At 42.5% G+C, this 24,023-nt stretch overlaps 1 protein-coding gene across 4 annotated transcripts in view; it reads right to left on the reverse strand.

The window, feature by feature from the left end:
- Positions 1–20,864, reverse strand: part of fn1b (fibronectin 1b) — a 46,418-nt gene extending 25,554 nt beyond the window's left edge. For 2 of the 4 annotated variants that reach the window (XM_019886678.1, XM_019886675.1), the window contains exons 1-24: positions 20,610–20,864; positions 19,218–19,343; positions 18,886–19,023; positions 17,433–17,564; positions 15,303–15,440; positions 15,088–15,234; positions 14,822–14,998; positions 13,316–13,498; positions 12,918–13,094; positions 11,280–11,435; positions 11,066–11,194; positions 9,658–9,801; positions 9,140–9,261; positions 8,067–8,235; positions 6,822–6,998; positions 6,609–6,737; positions 5,916–6,005; positions 5,185–5,379; positions 4,216–4,494; positions 3,839–4,102; positions 3,402–3,496; positions 2,814–2,982; positions 1,753–1,839; positions 1,411–1,602 (exon numbers count right to left, since the gene is read on the reverse strand). In XM_019886678.1, the coding sequence (XP_019742237.1) occupies positions 1,411–1,602; positions 1,753–1,839; positions 2,814–2,982; positions 3,402–3,496; positions 3,839–4,102; positions 4,216–4,494; positions 5,185–5,379; positions 5,916–6,005; positions 6,609–6,737; positions 6,822–6,998; positions 8,067–8,235; positions 9,140–9,261; positions 9,658–9,801; positions 11,066–11,194; positions 11,280–11,435; positions 12,918–13,094; positions 13,316–13,498; positions 14,822–14,998; positions 15,088–15,234; positions 15,303–15,440; positions 17,433–17,564; positions 18,886–19,023; positions 19,218–19,343; positions 20,610–20,751 (3,757 nt within the window). In that variant the 5' untranslated portion in view covers positions 20,752–20,864. Of the gene's footprint in view, positions 1–1,410; positions 1,603–1,752; positions 1,840–2,813; positions 2,983–3,401; positions 3,497–3,838; positions 4,103–4,215; positions 4,495–5,184; positions 5,380–5,915; positions 6,006–6,608; positions 6,738–6,821; positions 6,999–8,066; positions 8,236–9,139; positions 9,262–9,657; positions 9,802–11,065; positions 11,195–11,279; positions 11,436–12,917; positions 13,098–13,315; positions 13,499–14,821; positions 14,999–15,087; positions 15,235–15,302; positions 15,441–17,432; positions 17,565–18,885; positions 19,024–19,217; positions 19,344–20,609 lie in introns of all 4 variants that reach the window. The other 2 variants (XM_019886676.1, XM_019886674.1) reach the window with 1 other exon arrangement.
- Between the last annotated feature and the right edge of the window lie 3,159 nt (positions 20,865–24,023).

Raw genomic sequence — 24,023 nt, forward strand, 5'->3', positions numbered from 1 at the left:
TTCAACATTCAAATCTGACGGAAAATCGACACTTAAGGGCATGCTCCACTCATTTGATTATGACACACAAGACCTTCATGCAAATGTTAGCCAAAGACCCCAGCAGGTTATGATGGAGAAGGCTGGATTAAACCACACATTAACATTTGTTAAACTCCAAATAAACCATAGCATCATGTCACAAACAATAATAAACAAGAAAATTGTCTTGCGTTGATTCTTTGGCAGCAGACAGCGTAGATTTTCGGGAATTAAAAATGGGATTTTGCTAAATTATTATAGTGTTGAGAGGTGTATGTTGCATTGGAAGAACATGTGATCATAAACAACCACAATGTATCGCGAGGGTTTATGTTTATGATCCTGTCTAGGTTGCATAAATTGCACTAAAATAAACAATCGGCTTCCAACAAGAAAGTCTAAACCGCCCTCTGAATGACACTGAATAAAATATGTCACAATTTCATCGTTTCAGAAAACAATTCCATGTTGTAAAAACGCTTTACTACGGTACTGAAGCACTTCTTCCAGAAATCTACACCATGCTAGACTATTTCTTTATTTTCCGACAATTTCTTATTTTTATTTTACATTTCAAAACTGTTATCTGTACTTCCCACTCACATTGTCAAAATATGCGATGACTCCTTGCGGCTGGTTCCAAGTCAGCCAACTTCAAAACTGTGTTGCTGAAAGCGCCATATGTCGCGATAATGTATGTATGTTTTAAGGAACATAAAACAGGGAGCATTCACGACAACAGCAACAGATTCATATATTTAAGAGAATTGTTTTGATGTCGTCGGCGACAAGCACGATTCGTCTAGCCTAAAAACCACAAGCTTCTGTCACTCATAAATTCCCTTACCTGACATAAACACACAGGTCAAGCGCACTTGTTCAGCTGTTACCAGTCACCAATTTAGCATTTCTTTTGTCTTTGAGAACACATCATTTTGAATCTATTCATTTGAATCGACCGCACAATGCCTTGACGTGACATGTTTGATCTTTATCTGAAAGTTGTTAGCTTCATCACCGTCTGGAAAGTGCGTGAACGGAGGATGCGTTTTGATTGGCCACCTGAATTCCTGTTCTCAGAATGTTGCTTGCACACAGTGAATTTTCCATCTCGTGAAGCGAAGAATTAAACTTATTCGTCTGAAGGCCAGAGATGGTGCCATGGGTGGGTAGTTTAGGGCCTAAACGGTCTCACTTGATTTTTGCTCAGCAGATTGCTCCAGTATGAAACTCTAGCCTTCGTTCTGCGCAACAAAAATCGATGGGCGTGGGAAACAAAGATAATCTTTGTATTCCCTGATCTCATCCAGGTGTTTCTTTCATCGCTAACATCGAAACACACTTTGTACTCTCTACGCAAGAGTCAAGGCCTTTCCCTGTAGCACTTACCTGGTGTGATAACAGTGGACACTGGCACACTTTCCAAATGGTCCTTGACGGCGAAGACGCTTATGTTGTACTCCACCCCTAGATTCAGGTTATCCAGCATGCACGAGGTTTGATCAGCCCTCACAAACTCCTCGTTGCTGTTTCCTTTCTGTCCACTGGTCGGCGTGCTGGACACTCTGTAGCCGGTGATGTCTGTCGAGTGAGGGGGTGGAAAAAGACGTCAGATTTTGCTCATTCATGAGTCACTGTGAGAAGTCTTTTTGACTTTTTAGACCAGGAAAGGTACTTTCAGATTTCAAAGTCTAGACTTGGTGGGCTCTGAGCAACAGGGTCAATATTTACCTGGTGTTTTGGAGGCTGTCCAGTGGACGGTGAGATCTCCTGTGTCAGAGTTGGACTGGACTCTCAGGTCAGTGGGAGGGGACAAGGCTGCAAAAAGGTCACAGAACGAGCATTGGGACATTGATTCTGTGCAAAACAATCATTCAGTAGTCCCTGATAAGGGCCTGGTACACTGAGAACCCAAAAAGCGGGTGCTAAATTGCGTGTTCATGTTAATAGCGCCAATGGTGGGCGTGATCGACTAAGACGGCAGCACAAGTGGCGAGAGATGTCAAAGAATTCATGAAAAAAAAGTGCCGGTGGAAGAGGGGAAACTAACCTTGGGTATTTCCCCACAAAGTTTATCTGCGTAGGGAGCAAGTGAAACAAAAGTGCAAAGAATTTTGAGGCAGCCAGAAACCGCATAAATTGTTTAGTTTGATTTAACTCGTCCCAGTGGTGTGGTAATTCACGGTATTTGCCTATCCTGCATAATATTGCATTTATAACCTGGAACAGCACACCCCACAAAATTGACCTGGAAGAGGAAAGCACCAATTGCCACATTATAATGAATGATCCTAGACGCAAGGAGATACAGAATTGATGCAGAGTTTTGTCATAGGTGATATGGCATGACTCCTTCTTGTGACTGGCTTCAATTCAGGCCGCTGATCATTCAGAAGCTCAAAAATTGCATCACCTAAAACATTTTTTTTTCCAGGAGAAGAACAAATCCGTTCTCCATCCCCTCACATCTCATTTTGGAAAAGAGAGAGCAGGGAGAATGGATATTTTCCACTCCCGTTAGTATAAATATTCTTTGGAAGTAATCTTTTCTTTTGCTGTCAAACTATCACATTTAGGATGGTCGCACAGATTTCTGTAAAATTTGTTCACACCTGCCATTCATACTGGCTGTTGACAGACGCAAAATAGGCCACCGCGACAACATTGTATGTGCCAATCAACATATTTGCATCTACTCTTTTTTAAATGTTATTTGGCATGTATTGCAGATGCATTCCTGTGTGCTTCCGGGTAGTCACCGGTTCATAAATGAGTGTTTGACAGTTACTCACAAGTGACAACGTTGCGGGTGATGGGGTTTCCACGGGGGCGTCCATTGAAGATGGGCTGAACGCTGTATGTGTACTGAGTTCCAGGAATCAAACCGCTTACATAAAGGCGTCCAGTGTCAGAGGTTCTGTGTCTTGGAGACTCTCCTTGCTGGCTGGGGAGCACAGACAGCTGGAAAGAAGATCAGGTCACTAAATGAGAAGAGCACACATGACTGTAGACCGCAAAGACATGACATCATAGTGGTGAGCCTCTCATAGAGATCAAATCTACGCTCCTCGTGAAAAGTTAGTGACATTGGGATTTTGGGTGAAAATTCGGGGTGAACTTCATTTGACCTTTTCTTTTTCTTTTTTTTTCCACTGCTCAATGCTTTAAAACCTTTTGCACAATGTGCTGCTCTCTAACAAGGAATTGAATAACAAAATTCTGGATAAAACCAAAACCAAAAGGCATCCTTGTGAATTTACAAAACTAGAGTGGAAGTACCAAAATGGGTATTGCTCATGGGTATGGGAGTACAGGTAACATGCTAACATACTTTCATAAAGTCTTTTACTTTTATGTAGCGAGCTTGTTGTGGGTACTACCTTGTAGCTAAACCTGCGGACAGGTATCCAGGTGATGATGATGGAGGAATCAGTGACCTCAGTGTTGAACGCAGGTGCATTTCCCATCTGGGGAGCTGGAAACATGATATCACAATTACAAACCAGGAGTTTATTCCACTCGAAGCGGATGAGGGGGTTTGTTCCCACGCAAGACAGATCGTGCAATCGTTCACATAGCTGACTTCTGACTGTGACCGGCTCTAAGATGCACCGTGACGCCAAAGACGCTATTGAAAATGGATTGCTACTGTTGAAACAATCGAAACCAGTCTTAGTTTTCAAACTACATTTTGAAGGTCTTGATGCTGTCTCGGTCTCCATTCCAAAAAGTCTGGGTCTTGTCTTGATCTTGGTGAGCTCCGGTCTTGAGCATAACGCAAATGTAAATATCATCCGGTTTTATCTCTTACACCCACCTGTGGTGAAATGCGTGGTTATGGGCTCACTAAGCACACTATTCAGCTCAGAGTGCAGAGTAGCAGTATAATCAGTTTCGGGACGCAAATTCCTCAGAGCGTATTGGGTGACACCGCCGGGGATTCTCTTCTCAATAGGACTGGAGCCCTCGATGCTCACGAAGAGACGATAGCCAGACACGATAGCACGGGGAGCTTCCCAACTGACCAGAGCGCTGTCTGGGCCAATGTCAGTGAACTGCACGTTGGTGGGAGCATCCGGTTCTGGTGGGGAACAGAAAGTAAGATGCATTGGCGTTTATTCCCACAAATTCACTTTCCAAATTTAGAAAAAAAAAAAATGCAAAATTTTCAACCCTCCTCAGAACATCACGTACTGGTATACATCTCTCCCATTAGTGGCTCGCTTTCCACACCCCCGTTAATGGCGTAGACATAGAAGCGGTATAGAGTGCCCGGCTGCAGGTGGGTGATGTCAGCGTAGGCGTTGGGCGACACCGGCAACTGGAGGGGTCTGATCTCGGTGCCATCAGGCCCGACAGGGGAAAAGGTGACCCTGTAACCCGTCACCTCGCTGGGTGGCCCATTCCACGTGATGGTGATCTTCACATCTGTGACCTCATAAAACTGCAGGTCGGTGGGGGCGGCCACCTCCTCTGTGGCACAAAATCAATGAACACAAATGAATTGACAAAATGAAACATTCGCTCACCAGGCATCTACAGATACATTTTAATTATGTGTAAACCATTTGAGCATTATGAATGAAAATGTTCCTTGATAGCCAGTTTAAGGTCCATGTACTAGTATACTCCTTGTCGTCACCAGTAGGAGTACTTTGGTGGACTGTACTAGTTGGACAATTCCAGGAAAAACTGTGGTGTTTGATTGATTAGTTGTGTTTTCTGCATTACTAGTAAAATGCAAAATTTTGTGACTTTGCATTGTTTATATATCCACATCAGGGAGAAAAAGTAAGAGACTGCTGGAGAACTTTCAGTTCATGCCAACAAATTGAAGTGTTTGTGTGAGGTAACATGTCACGATTCATGTTCCAGATTAAACAGACGTCAGAAGAGAAATGTGCTTCGACAAAACTGTTTCCAGCATCTGGCTTTACTTTTTAAAGCCTAATAAACCATTTTTATCTTGACAAGTCAATAATCCAGCTGCAGATAAGATAAGGACTGACAGAGAGTGTTTCTTGGTGAGAGTTGCATGTGTTCACATTTTTCTCCTATTCTGTGCATGGGTCACACAGAGGTCATTCAGGGGCCACAATGTACTCAAATTGTCGAAAAAAAACCCCCCAGTTTACAGCTTACGACTTCTTTGGTCAAACATACCTGGTTGAGAAGATCCAGCCGTCTGGACCTGGAGAAAAACAGGCTGACTTTCCTGGTTCTCCTCTACAGCAAAGATGCTGATGTTGTACAGCACACCGGGGTGAAGGTCAACCAGGGTCACTGATGTCTCCGTGTCTGGCAGGTTGAGCTCGGTGCTGCTGCCCTCCACGGAAGGCGTGTACACCACACGGTAACCTGATTGCACACGGATGCAGACGGTCAACAACCATACGTGTACCGTACAACTTTAGATATCCTAATAAAGTTGTTGCGTTGCAACATTCCATATGGGAGGAACAGAAAATCATGGGAATAAATATGAAATTACAAAATTGAAGGTTGGCTTTTAATACGGAAATTCACTGTCGTTGGGCAACATGTATTTGATCATAATCCAGAGTAAAACAACCAAATGTAATGCAACTACAGCGATGCCCTGACTTACGAGTGCCCCAACATACGAGTTGTTCAGTTTATGAGCCTTCGCTTCATGATTTTTTTGCCTTGCTTTGAGAGTCAAAATTTGCTTCAGATGCGGCGCTGCTCAAATGAAACAGAAGAAAAACATTACATTTTAGCCTCAGTGAGATACCTTGCCGTTACATGACCCTTGATTTCATGTTGATTTCCCAAACATTCCCATAATTCCTGCGGAACATTTCCCCCAACTTTCTGGCAATTTATTAGACATCATCTACCGCTTACGGCACATAAAACCAAAAGTTGATTACCAGTAATAGGAGCTTGAGGCCTGGACCATCTAATGCGGATCGACGTCTCCCCGACATCATCGATAGCGTGCTGAGCGGGAGTGTCAGGAGCTGGGGGAAAAAGGCGGCAACATTGGATTATTTTTTATTTCAAAGACTTATTCCAAAAGAAAGACCGTGAGACACGAGCACCGACACGTGTTGTCAAAGTTAAGGTATAGTGTTTTTACAGTAACTAATAATAGTTAAGTTGCAGTATGTACAGGAGCAGACCAATGTGAAACCAGAATTTGACTCTTAAATGTCTCTTTTGGGGTCTTCTATCCAGAACATTTGGAAATTTGTAGTTGTAATTTATTTTGTTGATGATGAAGAGTTTTAAGATGGAATGGTTTGAATCAGTCAAGAAGTGTAGAAGGTAAAACGTTACATTAATTTGGTAGTGTCAGGGAATAATGGAAAAAAAAGTGGGAATTTGGGGGAATGTGAATGAATGACAAAGTAGTGCTTTGCCGCCAACTTGTGGCATCTATAGGTAATTATAAACCTTTTTAAAGAGGGCTTTTTCACTGTGGAAGGCAGGGCTCAGACCCTGGGAATCATTTATTTTTGTTTTCATGATTTCTTATGGAGAAAAAAATATTCTAAACCAGGCAAATCAAATTAGAAAAGACACTGGTTTTAATGGTTGCGCTGTCCAGCGCTCGTTTTCACCTGTCGTCTGGGATGTTGACAGGATGAGGGTGGCATCTCCGTCATCGGGAACCTCATAGACATTGACGTTATATCTGCGCCCTGGCAGAAGGTTACCAATGGTGACTGAAGTGGACGTTCCAGGAAGGTCTGAAACAGATAACGTAAAGGTTACGGGATGAACACTCCTGCATTTTGGGTCTACACTTGCGCAACACCTTTCTCTGTATTTACCCAAGACTTGCCGCGGTGCGCCCTCCTCACTGAGCTCATACTCCACTCTGAAACCAGAGATGGTGGCCGAGGCCGAAGTCCAGGACACGACGAAGCTGTTTGAAGTGATTTCCGTCACAGATTCGGAGGTGTCAACCAGCGGCGGAGGCTTGTTCGTCTCTCCCTCAGAGGTTTCCACTTGAGAGGAGAAGAGATATCGTTTAGTTATGTAACCGTACGGTTCATGGACATGGAAAGTTGAAAGTAGATAAATAATCACCCATGAGGTTCATCAGGCGTCCCTAGAAAACTGTCCATATGAAAAGTGGTTTGAAGCGTTTATGCAATATCCTTGCTATCCATTTACGAGTATGTTCTTTGTCCTCACTAGTAAGACAATTTAGCACACTGGTAGGATGACTGTATCTTACTAGTTTTTTTGCAACTACTAATTGTCCATTGCTGCCCTCCACTACTTTCTGAACTCAGGTCGGACAACTTTGATCTACTTGTAGAACTACTACAGTACGTATTACTGGTGATGTAAAATTGTCCACTAGTTTACATTTCTGGGCAACCAGGATCCTAGGCGCTACTAGTCTGTGACACAGACCTACTAGTTTACTAAATATGGTTCATGTATTAATGGGTCAAAGTGGCACTACTAGTGGAAAAACCCCCCCAAAAAAAACCATTATTTGTCAGACATAGTCATTCCACAAGTGCAACTTAATCATTCTATTCAAGTGCTGAATGTGTATTGGTATGAGTTAAGTTAGATATCTTTGATACCAAATCAATACTCATGAGGGACAATCTAATGGCTCTTTAATTAAAAAGAACAAAAATGCTCAGGTTTGATCAACATTGTCAGGAAGATATTTATCTAACAAGGGTGTTGGTTATTTTAGAGGACGTTTACAGATGTAAGAAATTCTGACTTCTAATATTTGGGTTATCTTTGGCTAAATGAATTGAGAACTGTAACTCATCCTCGGATGATCTACCTCATTTCAACTAGCAAAGGCAGCATTTTTGACATAGCTATTGTAGTCGAATGTGCGGGTGTGAGTTGATGGCAAGACAACATTTCATTGCCGTTGAGTAAAAAACACACATGGCCATTTTTGCCATTTTTATAAAAAAATATTTCATGTAAATGGGGTGTCCGTGTTTCGCACATCACAGACTTTTAACAATGACAAAAATGGACACACATGTTTTTCACAGGGCGGAGATGATTTGGAAACGTGTAGGTTTACTCACAAGAACCATGGGTGGTGGTGAAATCGAAACGCGTGACCTCCCGCTGTCCGTAGCGCAAAATGCTGATCAGCTGACCCTCATAGGTGACCCCCGGACGCAGACCGGAGATGGTGTAGGAGTTGAGGTGACCGGGAACAACCACCTCCCTCCAGGGGCTGCGAGAATTTTTCTACAAACAACAAAGGTGAGAAGAATGACGACCACTTTTGAAAGAGGTGAACAGGTTAACAAGTTAAAGTTATGTTGCTTCAATAGCAGGACTACGACCATGTGGATGTTAACTCATGCACAGTTTTGTCAAACTAGTAACCTGCAGTTGTTTTAGTTGTATGCCAAAGTTATCCTTCTATCCATCCATTTACTGATCCATTTTATCCTCACAAGGGACGCAGGGCATGCTGGAACCTATCCCAGCTGTCTTCGGGCAGTTAGCAGGGGACACCCTGAACCGGTTGCCAGACAATCGCAGGGCACACACAGACCAACAACCATCCGCGCTCACACTTGCACCTAGGGACAATTTAGAGGGTTCCATTAACCTGCCATGCATGTTTTTGGAATGTGGGAGGAAACCAGAACACCCAGAGAAAACCCACGCAGGCACAGGGAGAACATGCAAACTCCACACAGGAAGGCCAGAGCCAGGATCAAACCCATGACCTCTGCACTGTGAAATTGACGTACCAACCACTGGACCAACCAGCCGCCCGTTATCCTTCTTGCGTGCAGTAATATGATAAAGTAGTAGAAAGCATCCCGCAACCCAAAGACAAGCTTTTTAGGTAAAATAAATACTTTCAAGGTGTGAATGTGAGTGTGAATGGTTGTTTGTCTATCCTCGTATGTGCCCTGCGTTTGGCTGGCGACTCGTCCCGGGTAAACCCCACCTTTGGCTAAATATCAGCTAGGATCGGGTCCATTTCAAACAACCCCAACGAAGACAAGCGCTAATAGAAAATGGATGGCTGGCTACCCTAATGTAGTACTGAAACCAATAAGGGAGCAGAGTAAAAAGACAATGAATATACAAATCATGAGTATCAGTGAGACAGTGAGTCGCTATTGTGACTCACAATCTTCCACTTGAGGATGTATTGCGTGATCTGAACAGATGAGGGCGGGTTCCACTGGATGGGGTGCGAGTCTGGCTGTTTACCCGCCTCCGTGATGATGACTTGGACTGGCCTGTGGCCACCTGGAAAGTTGCAGCGAGACTCGATGAGAGAAAGAAGAAGCTGGAGGCGACATCCAGTACGTTAACATGATGGTGTTACAGTACTGCAGCTGTGGTTTGGTGTGGGTGAAAGATGGCTTCTGTGACACTTTGGCACAACCAAAGCACCAGTTCACAGTGTGGCATAACACCTGAGTACTATGCTCACCGCTATTTATCCGCCCACCTTTATTGGCATCTCTCTCTCTCTTTCATTGGTGCTGGTCAGACCTCTACAAAAATATTTTGGTCTGGTGGGACTTGAGAATGAGAGCTACAGTATAAAGTTTGACATTGTACAAGTCCTTTTTTAATTTTAAGCAATGGGTGAGAATGATCATGAGGAGTAGAATATGTAGTAGAATAAATGTTTCCCACCTTGGTAATTCTGCTGGGGTTCACACCTCATTTCTCCAATCCCATTGCCGTAGCAATAACAGCGATAGTGGATGCCATGGATGACTTTGTCCCATGACTCTCCAATTTGATAGAAGGCCCTTGTCTGGGGTTCCTGACACTGATCTGTTGTAGGAGACAACAATGACGTGCTTGCAGTTGTTTAACTAGCCAAATAACAGCATACATTTCAATGAAATAACACATTTGGAGTCTAAGAGCAAACAACAAATTTTACACACCTGCTCAGCATTCACAGCTGAGACCTTGAAAACAAGTCACATGACACCAAGAGTGAATTTCTTTTTTACTAATTGCACCCAATTTGGACAATTTGACTTATGGATGTTCACTTTTGTTGCTTCAAGTTTAAACATTAATGGCTGCGCGTTAAGTTAGTTTGAGAGGGCAGATTTTCCCATAATGACATTACAGTACCCTTTTACTGAAAACGTATTTCTTTTTGAACAATTTGTATGTTTAACCTGAATCTTTGGATTATGACCTCTGTTGTGATTCGACGCAAATTTAGTCACAATACAGATAGAAGTTCAAATCAACCAAGCCATTAAAACCCTGAAAAGTGAATTCAGAGATTTGTTTCAAAGCACATTTTACATGTTGGAAAATAATTGCTGACAAACATATGCAAAGACTGAGAAATATGTACTACTGGATTGTGTATATAGCGCAATAAACAGTTTTCGTGATTTGTCAGGCGTGTCTCGAAACTGGCGTCCAGTGAAACAATTTGGCTCAGGCCCCCCACTATGTCAGAACTTGAGTACCTTTGTCCTCATCAGCGGTTATCCTTTGCAATTGCAAGTTAGTTATTGCTATTAGGTACATTTCTACCGCTTCTGTATGCAGTTAGCTAGTTAGCTCACTATGCTTGCGGCCTAAAAATGCATCTTTCCGGGTTGCCATTATTAACAGAAGGGATTGTTGTTGTCATTTAAATCCCCAAGTGAGGAAGTGACACCACAAAGGAGCACCGAAGCTTGTTTGCTCATGAGCTAGCCAGTGGCTAATGCCGCTCGTCACGTGGTATATATTTCTAACCACTGGAGGATTTAAGTGGATAGATTTTCACAGCCCGAACATGTAAGGATGTGTTGGCATAAGAAATACAAGCCTTAGCATGTATTTATCAGTGAAATAGATGCTGTGCGTTTGAGTGCAAAGGCAATGGCTTCATTTTCCATATTTTGAAGCCTCATTTTATATACTTGGCATGGACGATTTTTTTTTTAACCATTCAAATTTGGCAGAGTTGTTCACAACACTCTTTTATCTGATGTGTCAAATTCAGAAGTCATTTATTTTCACGTTACAGAGACTTTGAGACTTGAGACTAATTTATTTTGTTCCACCAAGGCCAAGAGCATACCAATAGCATCGCACTTCCATCGTCCGCGTCCCTGCCCATAGCAGGTGCAGTTCATCATGTAGCCCTCATCATGGCGCTTGGAGAACTCCTGGTTGACATCATAGGTCAAGCCCTCCACAATACACTGATCTGGACACACAAAGGTCAGAGAGTAACACGCGCTGTTGACAGGTGACATAACTCGCGTGCTTCGTGACATCTTGCGGCATCTCACCTCGCAGCTGTGAGTGAGCGATACAATTCCATTCCCCGCGACCATTGCCGAGGCACGTGCACTCCATCATGTGGCCCATGACGTCATGCCGTTTGTCCCATTTGTCACCAACGCGGTGCATGACACCGTCGTTAGTTGTGCACACCTCCTCATGGGCTATGGGAAGGCATCACAAATAAGAACAAAAAGTACTCTCTGTGTTTCCATAGTACGCACACAGGCGCGTGGGTATTGATTTGTTTCTGTTTGAGTACAGGTTAGTCCAATGTAGTGTATGCCAAACACTAAATAACACAAAAACTGACTCCACGTCAGTTAGTGGAGTTCACCCAGCTTTATTGTCTACAAATTGCCTAAAGAATTAAGCCTCTGGGCTCTATGTTGACTATTTGTGACTATCTTTATCTCTGTTTTTGAAGCATTTTAGCTGTGTTAATCCAAATGCAATGAAACTTCACAATTGAGTGACTTCCAACTCTTAAAATAAACCAATAATATTCTGTTTATGTCAAATGTAACTTTTTGGCTCTATCCTGGCCACTTTAGGCAAATTGAAACACATGAAAATGACATTTTTATGTATTGGATTGAATCATACACTTTGGGTGAAATGGCTTACATTCGAGAAATTCCTGAATTTCTTGTGCATGGTAGTTGGTTGAGCACTCTAAATTGTCCTTTGGTGTGATTGTGAGCACAAATGGTTGTTCGTTTCTGTGTGCCCTGGGACTGGCTGGTAACCAGTGCAGGATGTACTCCGCCTACTGACCGAAGACAGCTGATAATTGATGGATGGGTGTATTTCGCAAGTGTTGGCGGCAGGAATTTGAAAATGTACATTGGTTGCATATGAGTCAAATGTGGTAAACTGATGTAATTTCCGAGAAAGGAAAAATAAAATTAAAAAAAATGTCACTTCACCACATTTTAATCATGCGTAATCGATATACAGAGACAAGAGAAGTCAAGTTGGGCTAAAATGGGTCCTAAAGTAGTACCTTGGTTCAAAAAAGAGCATTATGTGTACAATGTCGGGAAGAATTCAAGCTAACTGCAGTAGCAATTGTGCATGTTACGCATGACAGTAACACGCCTCCAATGCGGTAAGGAGGCCAACTTAAAAATAAACTATACCTCAACAAATAGTCTATGGACATTAATGCCGAAGTATGCTTTTATTTTGGAGTTGTTCTCTGCAGCGTGTTGCAGCGTAATGAGACTTGACTCATCCTGTTTTCCAGGCTGTGTTTGGGCATCACAGATGGTTGCTATCGACGTCAAAAATACAACGTTGTCCTGAAATAACGTTCAATCCCTAATTCAGGACGTTGAGCAGCACAAGCCGTACTAACAGCGCTCTACTTAATAGACCAAAATGACGTTCAACACTTTGATGCTGAAAACCTGACCCAGAACATAGAGCATATTATTGTAAAGAAAAAATTTGACCTGCCCTCCCCTTTAAGTCAATTCAAAGGACTATTTTTTCAGGATGGCCGATGATAACTGCCTGATCATAAATGTACATATGACCAGTGACCACGCATCCGAATAAATTAACAGACACTTCTCCTTGCATGCAAGTTTGTATTCAATTTTGTCAATCATTATTCTTAAAAGTGGACCTCACACACTCACCAGCCATGGGGCAGAATCCAAAGTGTTGATCGGCATCATAGTTGTACGTGGTTCCGCACCACTTCATGCTGTCACGACGGCCATCAGATGTGCAGTCGGTGTAGTTGCGGCCGCTGTACAGGTAGGGGAAGTGGCAAAGGGCGCCGTTGGAGTTGCCTCCTCGTGTGGCCACAATGGCTGGTAATGATGTGGATGAAACAATGCTACCTTAAATACTATTCATTTTACATGAAGATTGTAAACATTGCCCTGAGCCAAGAATATGCAACAGACCTACAGACCAAAATGGAAAAACCTGTTTGTGTGAGTTTTGTCTACACAGCCTACGTGATTATCAACTTAAACACCTAAAAATTAGTCAAAACATAATTGTGAATGGCATCTTTCATTCTTCTTACCATTCTTCTCAGTACAGAAAGAGTACTGCTGGTCTTGCTCATAGTCTGAGGTGGTCGAACACCACAGTTGGCCATCCGTGCGTCCGTCCGTGGTGCAGGAGTAGTAGGTCTTCCCCATGAAAACAAATGGGAATACGCAGGGCTGGCCATTGGAGTTGCCATTGTAGACCTGATTTCGGGCCTCTGGACAAATCAACAATTTCAATTTGCTGTTAATTGATGGTTTTGAAATCTGGAAGCTATTATTTTTCTCCCATTCAAATTTTCCAGTCTTCAATTCGTAAAAGCTGGGAGCATCCTAGTGATGGCAAGTAACTTACCCGTTTTTAGCCATCTCATGGGGTGGCTATTTTGCCACTGACTGTCAGCTGAAAATGATTCACCTGTTTTCTGAGTTTGGTCATGTGATGTTCACAAGGTAAGCCCTGATTGGTCATTGTCACTTGAGTTACTGTGATGTGATATTCCGTCAGCAGCAAGCGACAAAATGGCCACTCCCTGAAATGGCTAAATACGGATGGATTTTAATAAGAATGCCCTGTCGACTCTAGTTGGGGTGCATAGAATATCTTATGCTCAAGACTATTTTGACTTGACTTCCCTTTTAAGTTGATTGTTCAGATACCTGGAATTCATTTTTATTTTTCTGAAGACTTTTTCCCTTTACTCCCATCTCTACATCTGTCCTTTTTACTGCTTACTTTGACGAAGTAAGCTTGTGTAGACAATAACACAATGAAAAACAGATGTCAAGTCAGAGAAGCAATGTAAATAAAGAGAGGCTAAGTCCACCGCAGCTGTTATTTGCATTGATTCACTGAGATATCCCGTGAACCAGGGTGCATTAATGACGGCACAACAGGTTCAGAAAAATTGTATGATGTGCTCCGGAGAAATTTTGTTTTTGGGGTTGCAGTTCTGTCCATTAATTATTGCTCGCACAGATCAAAATTCTGAGACGTCAATGGGTCCGGTCACAATTACCAAGATGTTTAGAACGCTGACACTTGCACTAAAAACTCAACTTAACTAATGCAAATGGGAAATTATTGGTGATTGATTTTAGAGTGTTTGAAGTGCTCATTCATTTTTTTTTTTTTAATAGCACAAGGATGGCAGCCGCTTTTTAGGTTGCTAATGTCAGTTTTCAACATTAGCAAAGCTATAGGATCACTTTACTTTAATGCCCAAAACATCATGCAACATTACATTTCAGTCCATACTTTGAAACCTTTACTCAAGTAAAGTAGTAGAGTTGAGTCAATATTTCTCGTTTTACCAGAGTTATTTCACTCAAGGACCTTTCCCCTTACAAAGGTACTTAAGTAAATAGTGTGATTACTTTTTCCACCTGGAGCATTTCCAGACAACGTACAAACTCTGCAGTTGCACCTAACGCTTTGTCAATTGGTGAATGGAATAACAAAGCACAGCCTACCAAAGATTTGTCTTAAAAAGTTTCATCGAACCCCAAATGAAGTAGAGAAGCTTGTCTTTTGCACTCACCCCACTCCTGACAGCTGACTCCATTGCCCAGACAAGTACAAAGCATCTGTTTGCTGCCCTGGCTTCTGATCCAACGCTGTCCGTCGTAGTAGGTGGCTCCAGAGTCGGTGCGGCAGGTTCCTTCAATGGGAGGCTCCGTCTGCAGCTGAGGATGGAGGGGGCTCACCACCACCGAACCTGTGACAGTTAAAAATCAAAGCAAAGGTAAGTGTCAACGGCGGGTCACGCGGGTGTCGAAGTGAAGAGTGTTGTGTTTCCTTTCTCACCTTGGCCTGCATTGTGTCGCTCACACTTCCACTCTCCTCGACCGTTTCCCAAACACAAGCATTGCAGCGTGTGCCCACTGGCGTCATTCTTGGACCACGTGTCTCCAATGCGGTAGGACATTCTGGTGTCCTGGTCATTGCAACGGTCTGGGCGGGGAACCAGAGGAGTCAGAACCGGCTACGAAAATATGACCAAACTGTGTGTATCAGCTTACTCCTAGAGGTGCATGTGATACGGCCATTTCCCTCGCCCAGGCAAGTACAGTCCAGCATCATCCAGCCTTGGTAGGGTTTCTCCCACGTCTCCCCCACCACATACGACGAGGCAGCATTGTTGTCGTAGCAACGCTCAGCTGGGTAGAAAAGTAAGCATGTATGGAAAACTGTTTCAGCATTTATTTGATATCCTGGATCTCTAGTTTGAGGTCCACGTACGAGTGCACTCTTTGTCCTCACAAATAAGACAATTCAGTATGCACTTTTGGCCAAGTTGTATGCAATTAAAGCTTACTAGTAACACTAGGCTCAACCAGTAGGCATGTGTCATGCACTAGTAGACTCCTGGACCCTACTACTACTAGAAACACCAAAATATAGAATGACTGTAGTTGCCTCACTATCCATCCATCCATCCATCCATCCATCCATCCATCCATCCATCCATCCATCCATCCATATCTTAATCTTAATCTTAATCTTAATCCATCCATCCATCCATTTTCTACTGCTTATCTGGGGTCAGGTCGTGGGTGCAGCGGCTTTAGCAGGGAAGCCCACACTTCCCTCTCCCCAGCCACTTCTTCCAGCTCTTCCCGGGGAATCCCGAGGCGTTCCCAGGCCAGCTGGGAGACATAGTCTCTCCAGTGGGTCCTGGGTCATCCCCGGGGCCTACTGCTGATGGGACATGCCCAGAACACCTCACCAGGGAGGCCTCCAGGAGGCATCCTAATCAGATGCCCGAGCCACCTCATCTGGCTCCTCTCGCCGTGGAGGAGAAGCGGCTCGACTCTGAACCCCTCCCGGATGACACAGCTTCTCACCTTATCGCTAAGGGAAAGCCCGGACACCCTGAGGAGAAAACTCATTTCGGCCACTTGTATCCGTTGCCTCACTACTTGTCACCAAAGTAGTCTTACTAGTGTACAGGAATGTCATATAGTTGTGAAAGGCAGCCGTGGACAAATGTTACTAGTAAGGCACAGTTTTACAAGTGCGCCTAGACGATCTATCCCTGTGCTGAATTGTCTTACAAGTCAGGCCAAAGGGTGTACTGTCCGAATTCATGGACCTTATGATGGATGCCATGGATATTCAGCATGAACTTTGTCCTCACTATAAAGACAACTTTGGCATACGTACTAGATGGACAACTAAATTTTTTTCATGAGGCAAAATGAAACACGACTTGAAAATTGTAAGTTACTAGACATAGTGATGACATAAAATTCTACTGGTTAAGAGGTTAGGAATGGGGTTAATAGTGTGCAGACATAACTAGTGCCCAGTTTTGCTTCACTAACTTGTAGTTGTCCTAATAGGATGTCAAAGTGTGCATAAATGTCATACAGTCCTGGAAGTGAGACACAGTTGTTTAACTGCATCCAAGTTGTTCTACTAGTGTGCTGAATTTCCTTACTACTATGAGAAGCCGTTCATTTGATCTTTGGTATCCACTCTAATGTCCATGTACTAGTGTACGTGCTTTGTCCTCATTAGTACTACACCTCTGGCATGCTCGGAAACTACATGAGAGGCAAAACAATGGACTAGTTGACAACTGTGTGCTACTGGTGCTACTCGTGACATAATAAAATTCTACTAGTTCACATCTAGCACTTCACTGGTAATACTAGCGGTGTGCAAACATCAACTAGTGCACAGTTTTGCCTCACTAGTAAAATGTTCTACACAATACACCAAAGTTTCTTCCACTTTGTGTGCAGTAATGTCATACTGTAGTGCAAAAAAAAAAAAAAAAAAAAAGCATTGAGACAGAGTGGTTCCACAAGTGCACTGAATTGTTTCACAAGTGAGTACAAAGAGGGTAACAGATCATGGGCCTCAAGCTGGACACATGGATATTGGATAAATGTTGAAATCTCTCTATTTAGTGAAACCCATATTTTAGGCTTGAGAGACTTGGCTATGAAATCCATGAAGATGATTTCGAGATGAGCAAAGAGGACACGTGTGCTGTCACACTCTTTGTTTGACTGGCTCGTTAAATATTTACAGCAATATTAAACACAAGGTGGTCTTTGAGTTTGTGAATGTGGTTTCATTGACTTTGCATTCTGGCCTATCCCAACCAGTCAAAACATGTCCATTTAGTAAACATTACCCACCCACAGGCTTGCAGGTCCACTCTCCTTTGCCATTTCCAAGACACACACACTCCAGCATGTAGTCAGCAGTATCATGAGGCCTCTGCCAGGTATCCCCGATTTTGTAAGACCTGCCGCCTTCATGGCAACGATCTGCGAATGACAATGTGATAAGGTTCATTCAACTAGGAGGGAGAATATTTGCCTGTGAGAAATGCTGTCGCTCTGCTTGAATGTGTTGATGCTCTTTGAAGTTTTCTAATAGGTCACTACAGGGGAACAGTTCCCCCTTAGTGTTGTTGTTAATGGTTGTCCATCTCTGTATTTGCCCTGTGATTGACTGGCGACCAGTCCATGGTGTACGCCGCCTTTTGTCAGCTGGGATATACTCCAGCTCTAGCGAACTTTATCAGTTTGCTATACATTCTCGAGATCTTTTTAAGATCTTATTTGTTTTCAAATATTTAAATAGCTTCGCTCCACCTAACCTCTCTGAGCTCCTCCACCACTACACATCTGACCAGTGCCTCAGGTCTGCGGACCAGACATTATTAGAGGTAACAAGAACTAAGCAGAGGATCAGAGGGGACCGAGCCTTTGTCGTTGCTGGTCCCTCTCTTTGGAATGACCTCCCACTGAACATTCGGGAAGCCCCCTCGCTGCCCATCTTTAAAACTCGTCTCAAAACTCATTTGGATTCTTTGGCGTTTGACTCAGCATGACTCAGACTTGATCTTAGTTTTACTATTTTTACACTTTCTACTGTCTCCGGTGTTAATTTATTGTTTTATTGTTTATTGTTGAATATATGATATTTGCTCCATGTGCAGCACTTTGTATACAGCAGTAGTTGTTTTAAAGTGCTCCATAAATGCAGTTGAGTTGAGTTTGAACAATATAGAAAATGGATGGATGGATCTATGCTAATGTCCATCAGCCTCTCTCTGGTGTGTCATATTATATGTTAGCATTAGCGACCTTTTGCTAAATTTAATTCTATGGTTTGGTTGAATATTTGTATGTTTAAATGTGCACCCTTATGCTGTGTGCCCTGTTTGTCTGTGTTTATGCTAGTAGCCATTGTTGAAAGCTTTATATAACATCTGTTAATTTCAGTTCGCCCATCTATGGCATTTCACTTTGTATGTTTGCATTTAGACTTTCGTTAGATAAAATGTATGGTTCGGTTGAACATTTTGGAATATAAATATACTCTATTCACCTCTCTTAATAAGTTTCATTTCATTTTCTCAAAGTGATGTTATATGATCATCTCAGCGATCGCGGTATGTTGCACTCTAAAAAGTGTCGTTAAGTTGAAATATTTGGGTAGATCTGGAATGTATCCCCCAAAATAAACAGGGTTCCCTGTATGCACAAGTTAGATAAAGCTAATACAAAGCAAATACATTTTCTGTACAAGAACGTCAGTGTTGATCACGTAAAACTCTAAAGCATATTTTAGGTAACTCACTTGCGATGGTACAGCTGATCTTGCCCCGACCAGATCCGATGCAAGTGCAGTCCCACATCATTCCGTCCTTTGGTCTCTCATATGTTTCACCAACCCGGTATGTCCGGTCATTGTGCTTATCATAACAAGACTCCTCCACTAATAAAAGTCAAAAGGAAGCACAACATCATAACAAAATAGTACTCAGAAGTGCTGCCTGTGAACTAATTTCTCTTGCATTAATATGCACTCTAGTTTAATGAACTGCTTGCTTGACAAAGCCAAATACTATATACAGGAGAGTACTTGAATTTTCCCATTATAATGAATGTAAAGTAAAAAAACTCACTTACCTTCCGGCTTAGTTTTACATTTGATGCCTTGCGCTCCATTGCAGGTGCACAGCAGCGTGCTGCCCCGGTAAGTTTTCTCCCACTGCTCGTTCACTCTGAATGAGCGACCGTTTTCCTCGCAGCCAACTGCTGGAGAGATCATAAAAACATCTACAGGTCACGTCATATAGGTGACCTCACTATAAGAAACTGATTCATATATACGTGTTCATTTTTGTGGTTGTAGTTTCCCGCTTGTTTGAGATTTGAGGGAATCTTGGCACAAAATATTGCACTTGCACATCATACTGAGAGCTGTTGCTTACATTAACATCCAGATAAAAGGCATTTATTTGATATTTGATATTCAACTTAAGGTCCATGTAACAGTACGCTCTTTGTCTAAACTACTGGGAAAGTTTAGTGCATTGGTAGATCAACCATGTCTTGATGTTTTTGTTTTGTTTTTGTTTGCACTAGTAACACCACTAGGCCCATTTCATAGGTGGTGTCTCACACTAGTACCCTCCAGGACTCTAATAGTAGCACCAAATTATCCGCTAGTAGGTTTGGCTCACGAGTAACATATACTTGTACTATATAGTTGATGTGCAGAAAAAAATGTAGTTGTAAGACGCAGTCGCACTACTAGTACACTCGAGTCATTCTAATGCGCTGAATTGTCTCACAATAGGATAAATCGTGCATTAGTGCATGGACCTGAAGCAGGATAGCAAGGATATCGAATAAAGAGTCTAACAGCTTGTTTGAGCATGTATCCCAATAAGACAACTTTGGTACCCTAATGGGGCAAGCCCGTGTTTCTTGTGAGGCAAAATTGTGTGACAACGACATTCTAAATTCCTACAAGTGAACATTTAGCGCTCTAATAGTAGTGCACAGATTTTAGCTAATGCGTGTTGCACTTGTGCAGAAATGTGTCAGTTGTGGAAAGGATGGTGTAAAATGTTGTACTTATAAGTCACAGTTATTGTTTTTTGGACACTGATTTGTCTTACTCGTGAAAAGTTGCTCAACAGCTTGCTCGTAAATGGACCTTAAACTGAAAATCAAGGATATTGAAGAAATGCTTAAACAGTTTTTTTTACAGGCTCCCTAATGGCGATAGTCTCAGTATACTGCAAAACTAAAGCCATAATACAGTAATAAACACTCTGTCCTGTCAAACTACTGTCAAAAATCTATATTTTTGACAATCCTCAATTCAATGTGAGGATTACAATAGTTTTAAAGGCAGGCTATGGAAATAATAGCAGTACACATGGAAATAAAACACTATCAAACAAAAACTGTGATGAATAAACGTCATTTCTAAAAATAAAAAAAATGAACCTAATAATAAAACTCATGGCAAAAAGTTGCTGAGATTGAGTGAAAAATTCACGCACAAACCTTCACTGACAACGTCTGCGTGGTGGTAATCAGGATACACCTGATACTGGTGACTTTGTCTTTTATTCTTCGGCACGCCGTGGACCATTGCGCTGCACACGCACACCGCCACCAGAACCCTCGTGAGTGGGACACCCGACATTTTACACGCAAAAAAAAAAAAGACAACAGAGGAAAAAAAAAGCAACAAGCTCAGATCGTCTCAGTGGGTTTTGTGGTACCCACTGCCGTGCAGTCGGTGCGCAAGGCTGAGGCGACTGCAGCGCAGAGTTTATAAAGGCTGGCCGCGCTCATGTGATCCAGCCTGCTGGCCAACAGGAGGAGGGAGCGAGCGGGTCTTCAATTGTGGTGGCTGCTGACGCTCCCTTTTGCAGAGAACAAAGAATAGCACCAGGGGCAAACGTACTCGGATACACAAGTTCAGTTCTTGTGCAAAAAAACAACAACAAAAAACAAGAAAAGCATGGAAAAAAAGAAAGATCAACTCCCGTTTGAAAACAAAACTTTTTTCAGGGGGAGTAGAGAACTGTAATTAAGTATTTGTACTTTGTTACTGTATGAATGTGGAACGACAATGAAAAGGCAAACGGAGTAGATGGAAGCTCTGCAATTATATTCGAATGATCAACTCATATTGATTTATAACGACAGAAATTAAGAAAGTGTTGTTCTGTTATTGACTTGATCATAAATGTATCATTCATAACTATAGAATCAAACAATATTATTGCTATTATAATAGCAATGACAAATGATAAAAATACAAATTGTCTTTTTATTAATAATAGCAATATTACATTTTGCATAGGGCGGCCAGGTGGTCCAGTGGTTAGTGTGTTGACCTCACAGTGCAGAGGTACCGGGTTCAATTCCAACTCCGGTCTCCCTGTGTGGAGTTTGCATGTTCTCCGCGGGCCTGCGCGGGTTTTCTCCGGGTACTCCGGTTTCCTCCCACATTCCAAAAACATGCATGGCAGGCTGATTGAACACTCAAAATTGTCCCTAGGTCTGAGTGTGAGCACGGATTGTTGATGTCTCTGTGTGCCCTGCGATTGGCTGGCAACCGGTTCAGGGTGTCCCCCACCTACTGCCATAAGACGGCTGGGATAGGGTCCAGCACCCCCCGTGACCCTTGTGAGGATAAGCGGATCAGAATTTGGATGGATGGATGGCTATTTTGTATATCTGTATGTTGTATTGGACAGGCCCAGGGGACCAAGTCGCACAAACCAGAAGGAGCAGCACTCTATCCAGTGAATTGAAGCAAACCCCCCTCCCCAAATGTGGCAATATTTTTAATGTAATGCTTGACTTTGTATTTATTTCTGCACTTACTGGATGTTTTCATAAAGTACAATATCATTAAGTGCTATGTTTTGAAATTTCAATACATATTACAAACATTTTTATTGTTTTGGGGGGTAGGCTGGAATGGATTACTGGCAATGACATTGAACTCATGAGTCAAAGAAACCTTTTTTTTAACCAAGTTTTACTTTTGCTCCCTGCATTTGAAAAATATGTTTCCTTTCTCCTCATTACTATATCAAAATCGGCTTTTTTCAACCTCTGCTTTTGTCATGAGTCACGACACAATGTGAAAAAGACAGAGTGAAAAAGTTGAAAGTGTACTTTCATCAGCTTTTTAAAAAAATATATTACAAAGTACACACCGATCTATACTTCTATTTAAGTGCAGAGTGTGAGTACACTTTTGCCACTGCTGTGTTTTGACGAACGAGGAAGACAGAAACACCCCCCAGACTTCCTGCTGAGTCGTGCTGCAGTCCAAACAGCCTCCTGCAGGCCTCTGTCCATGATGGGCAGTCAGAAGCAAACAACCATGACTTGTCCTCAGACAGTCAATTGACTCATCACTCATCAGCAACGCTTCCATCATGTCCTTTCGGAAATTGTTTTAGCAATTTCACATTGAAAACCACAGCGGTTGGCAAAAATTTGTCAGAGGCAGTTGTGGCCACGCACCTCACCCTGGTCAATTTTAGTGCTCGACTGGACATACACAAAAAGATGCACGCGCGCATCCAGTAAAGCGGTTTAATAATCAGTCACTGCTTGGTAATACGTAAAATGAAAGAAACATAAACACTGGTTTTTAAACTTTTTGTACAAAGTATCACTTAAAAAATATTTGGTTCTCAGAAGACTGCCATATGATCAACATTAAAATAAGGAGCCGGGTATTCAGATTCCGATTCAGAATCGCCTTTATTGTCATTGTATAGCATACAACGAAATTTGGGTGCCACTCCTTAGTGCATTTCGTAAAAAAGATAAAATAGAATAAAATAACAGTTCAATAAATACAATACTCAAACAACACACAACAACAGCAGCAGTATAAAACATGGAATATTTTTGCAAGCCTCATTGTAAAATTCGGCACAGTTTGAACATTACTACCACGGTTAAATATAGGAAAATAAAAAATGATATATTTAGTACAGTATTAAGTTTTAAAAAAATAATAGTTAACTAATAATTGTAGCGGGCAGCCCGGTCGTCAAGTGGTTAGCACGTCGACTTCACAGTGCAGAGGTACTGGGTTCAATTCCAGCTCCGGTCTTCCTGTGTGGAGTTCGCATGTTCTCCCCATGCTTGTGTGGGTTTTCTCCGGGTCCTCCAGTTTCACCCCACATTCCAGAAACATGCATGGCAGACTGATTGAACACTCAAAATTGTCCCTAGGTGCGAGTGTGAGGGCGAATGGTTGCTCGTTTTTGTGTGCCCTGCGATTGGCTGGCAACCAGTTCAGGGTGTCCCCCCCCTACTGCCGAAAAACAGCTGGGGTAGGCTCCAGCACCCCCCCCCCCCGCGACCCTCGTGAGGATAAAGCGGTTTGGAAAATTAAAAATGAATAATAATTGCACCCAAAAGTCTGAAAACTTGTAAAAGATCAAATGGAAATGTTTTCAAAAGTTAAATACAACTTAAATGTATTTCGATGATCAAGCCACTGTTAAATGCATTGAATTCAGTGATTCATTTGGGTACCACTAGAGGGAGCCTGAGTACCACTAAGATAAGATAAGATAAGAAAACCTTTAATAGTCTCACAATGGAGAAATTCCCACTTCACAGCAGCAAAGCCATGAGAGGAAGAAGTAGGACCTGCTGGAAAGACAGCCACTCTCGCGGCGCCATCTTGAAGTCAAAATAACACAACAAAACACATAAGACACAGACAGTCGTGCAATCTTAATCACTTTTCCTGCATACACTTTGTTGTTTGAAGCAGTTATAGATGAAAGAGGAGGGGATCAAAGTGTCCTTTCACCAGTGGATCAGAGACATCATGCTGAAAATGTGCACACGTCTGCTACAAGCTAAGTTTTGAAAGCCAACACGAAGCTGTAGCGTCCGTTGACGAAAAGAGATTGGCTCACATGTCCT

Source organism: Hippocampus comes, unplaced genomic scaffold (assembly GCF_001891065.2).
Source record: "Hippocampus comes isolate QL1 unplaced genomic scaffold, H_comes_QL1_v1.1 scaffold261, whole genome shotgun sequence".
Lineage (NCBI taxonomy): Eukaryota > Metazoa > Chordata > Actinopteri > Syngnathiformes > Syngnathidae > Hippocampus > Hippocampus comes.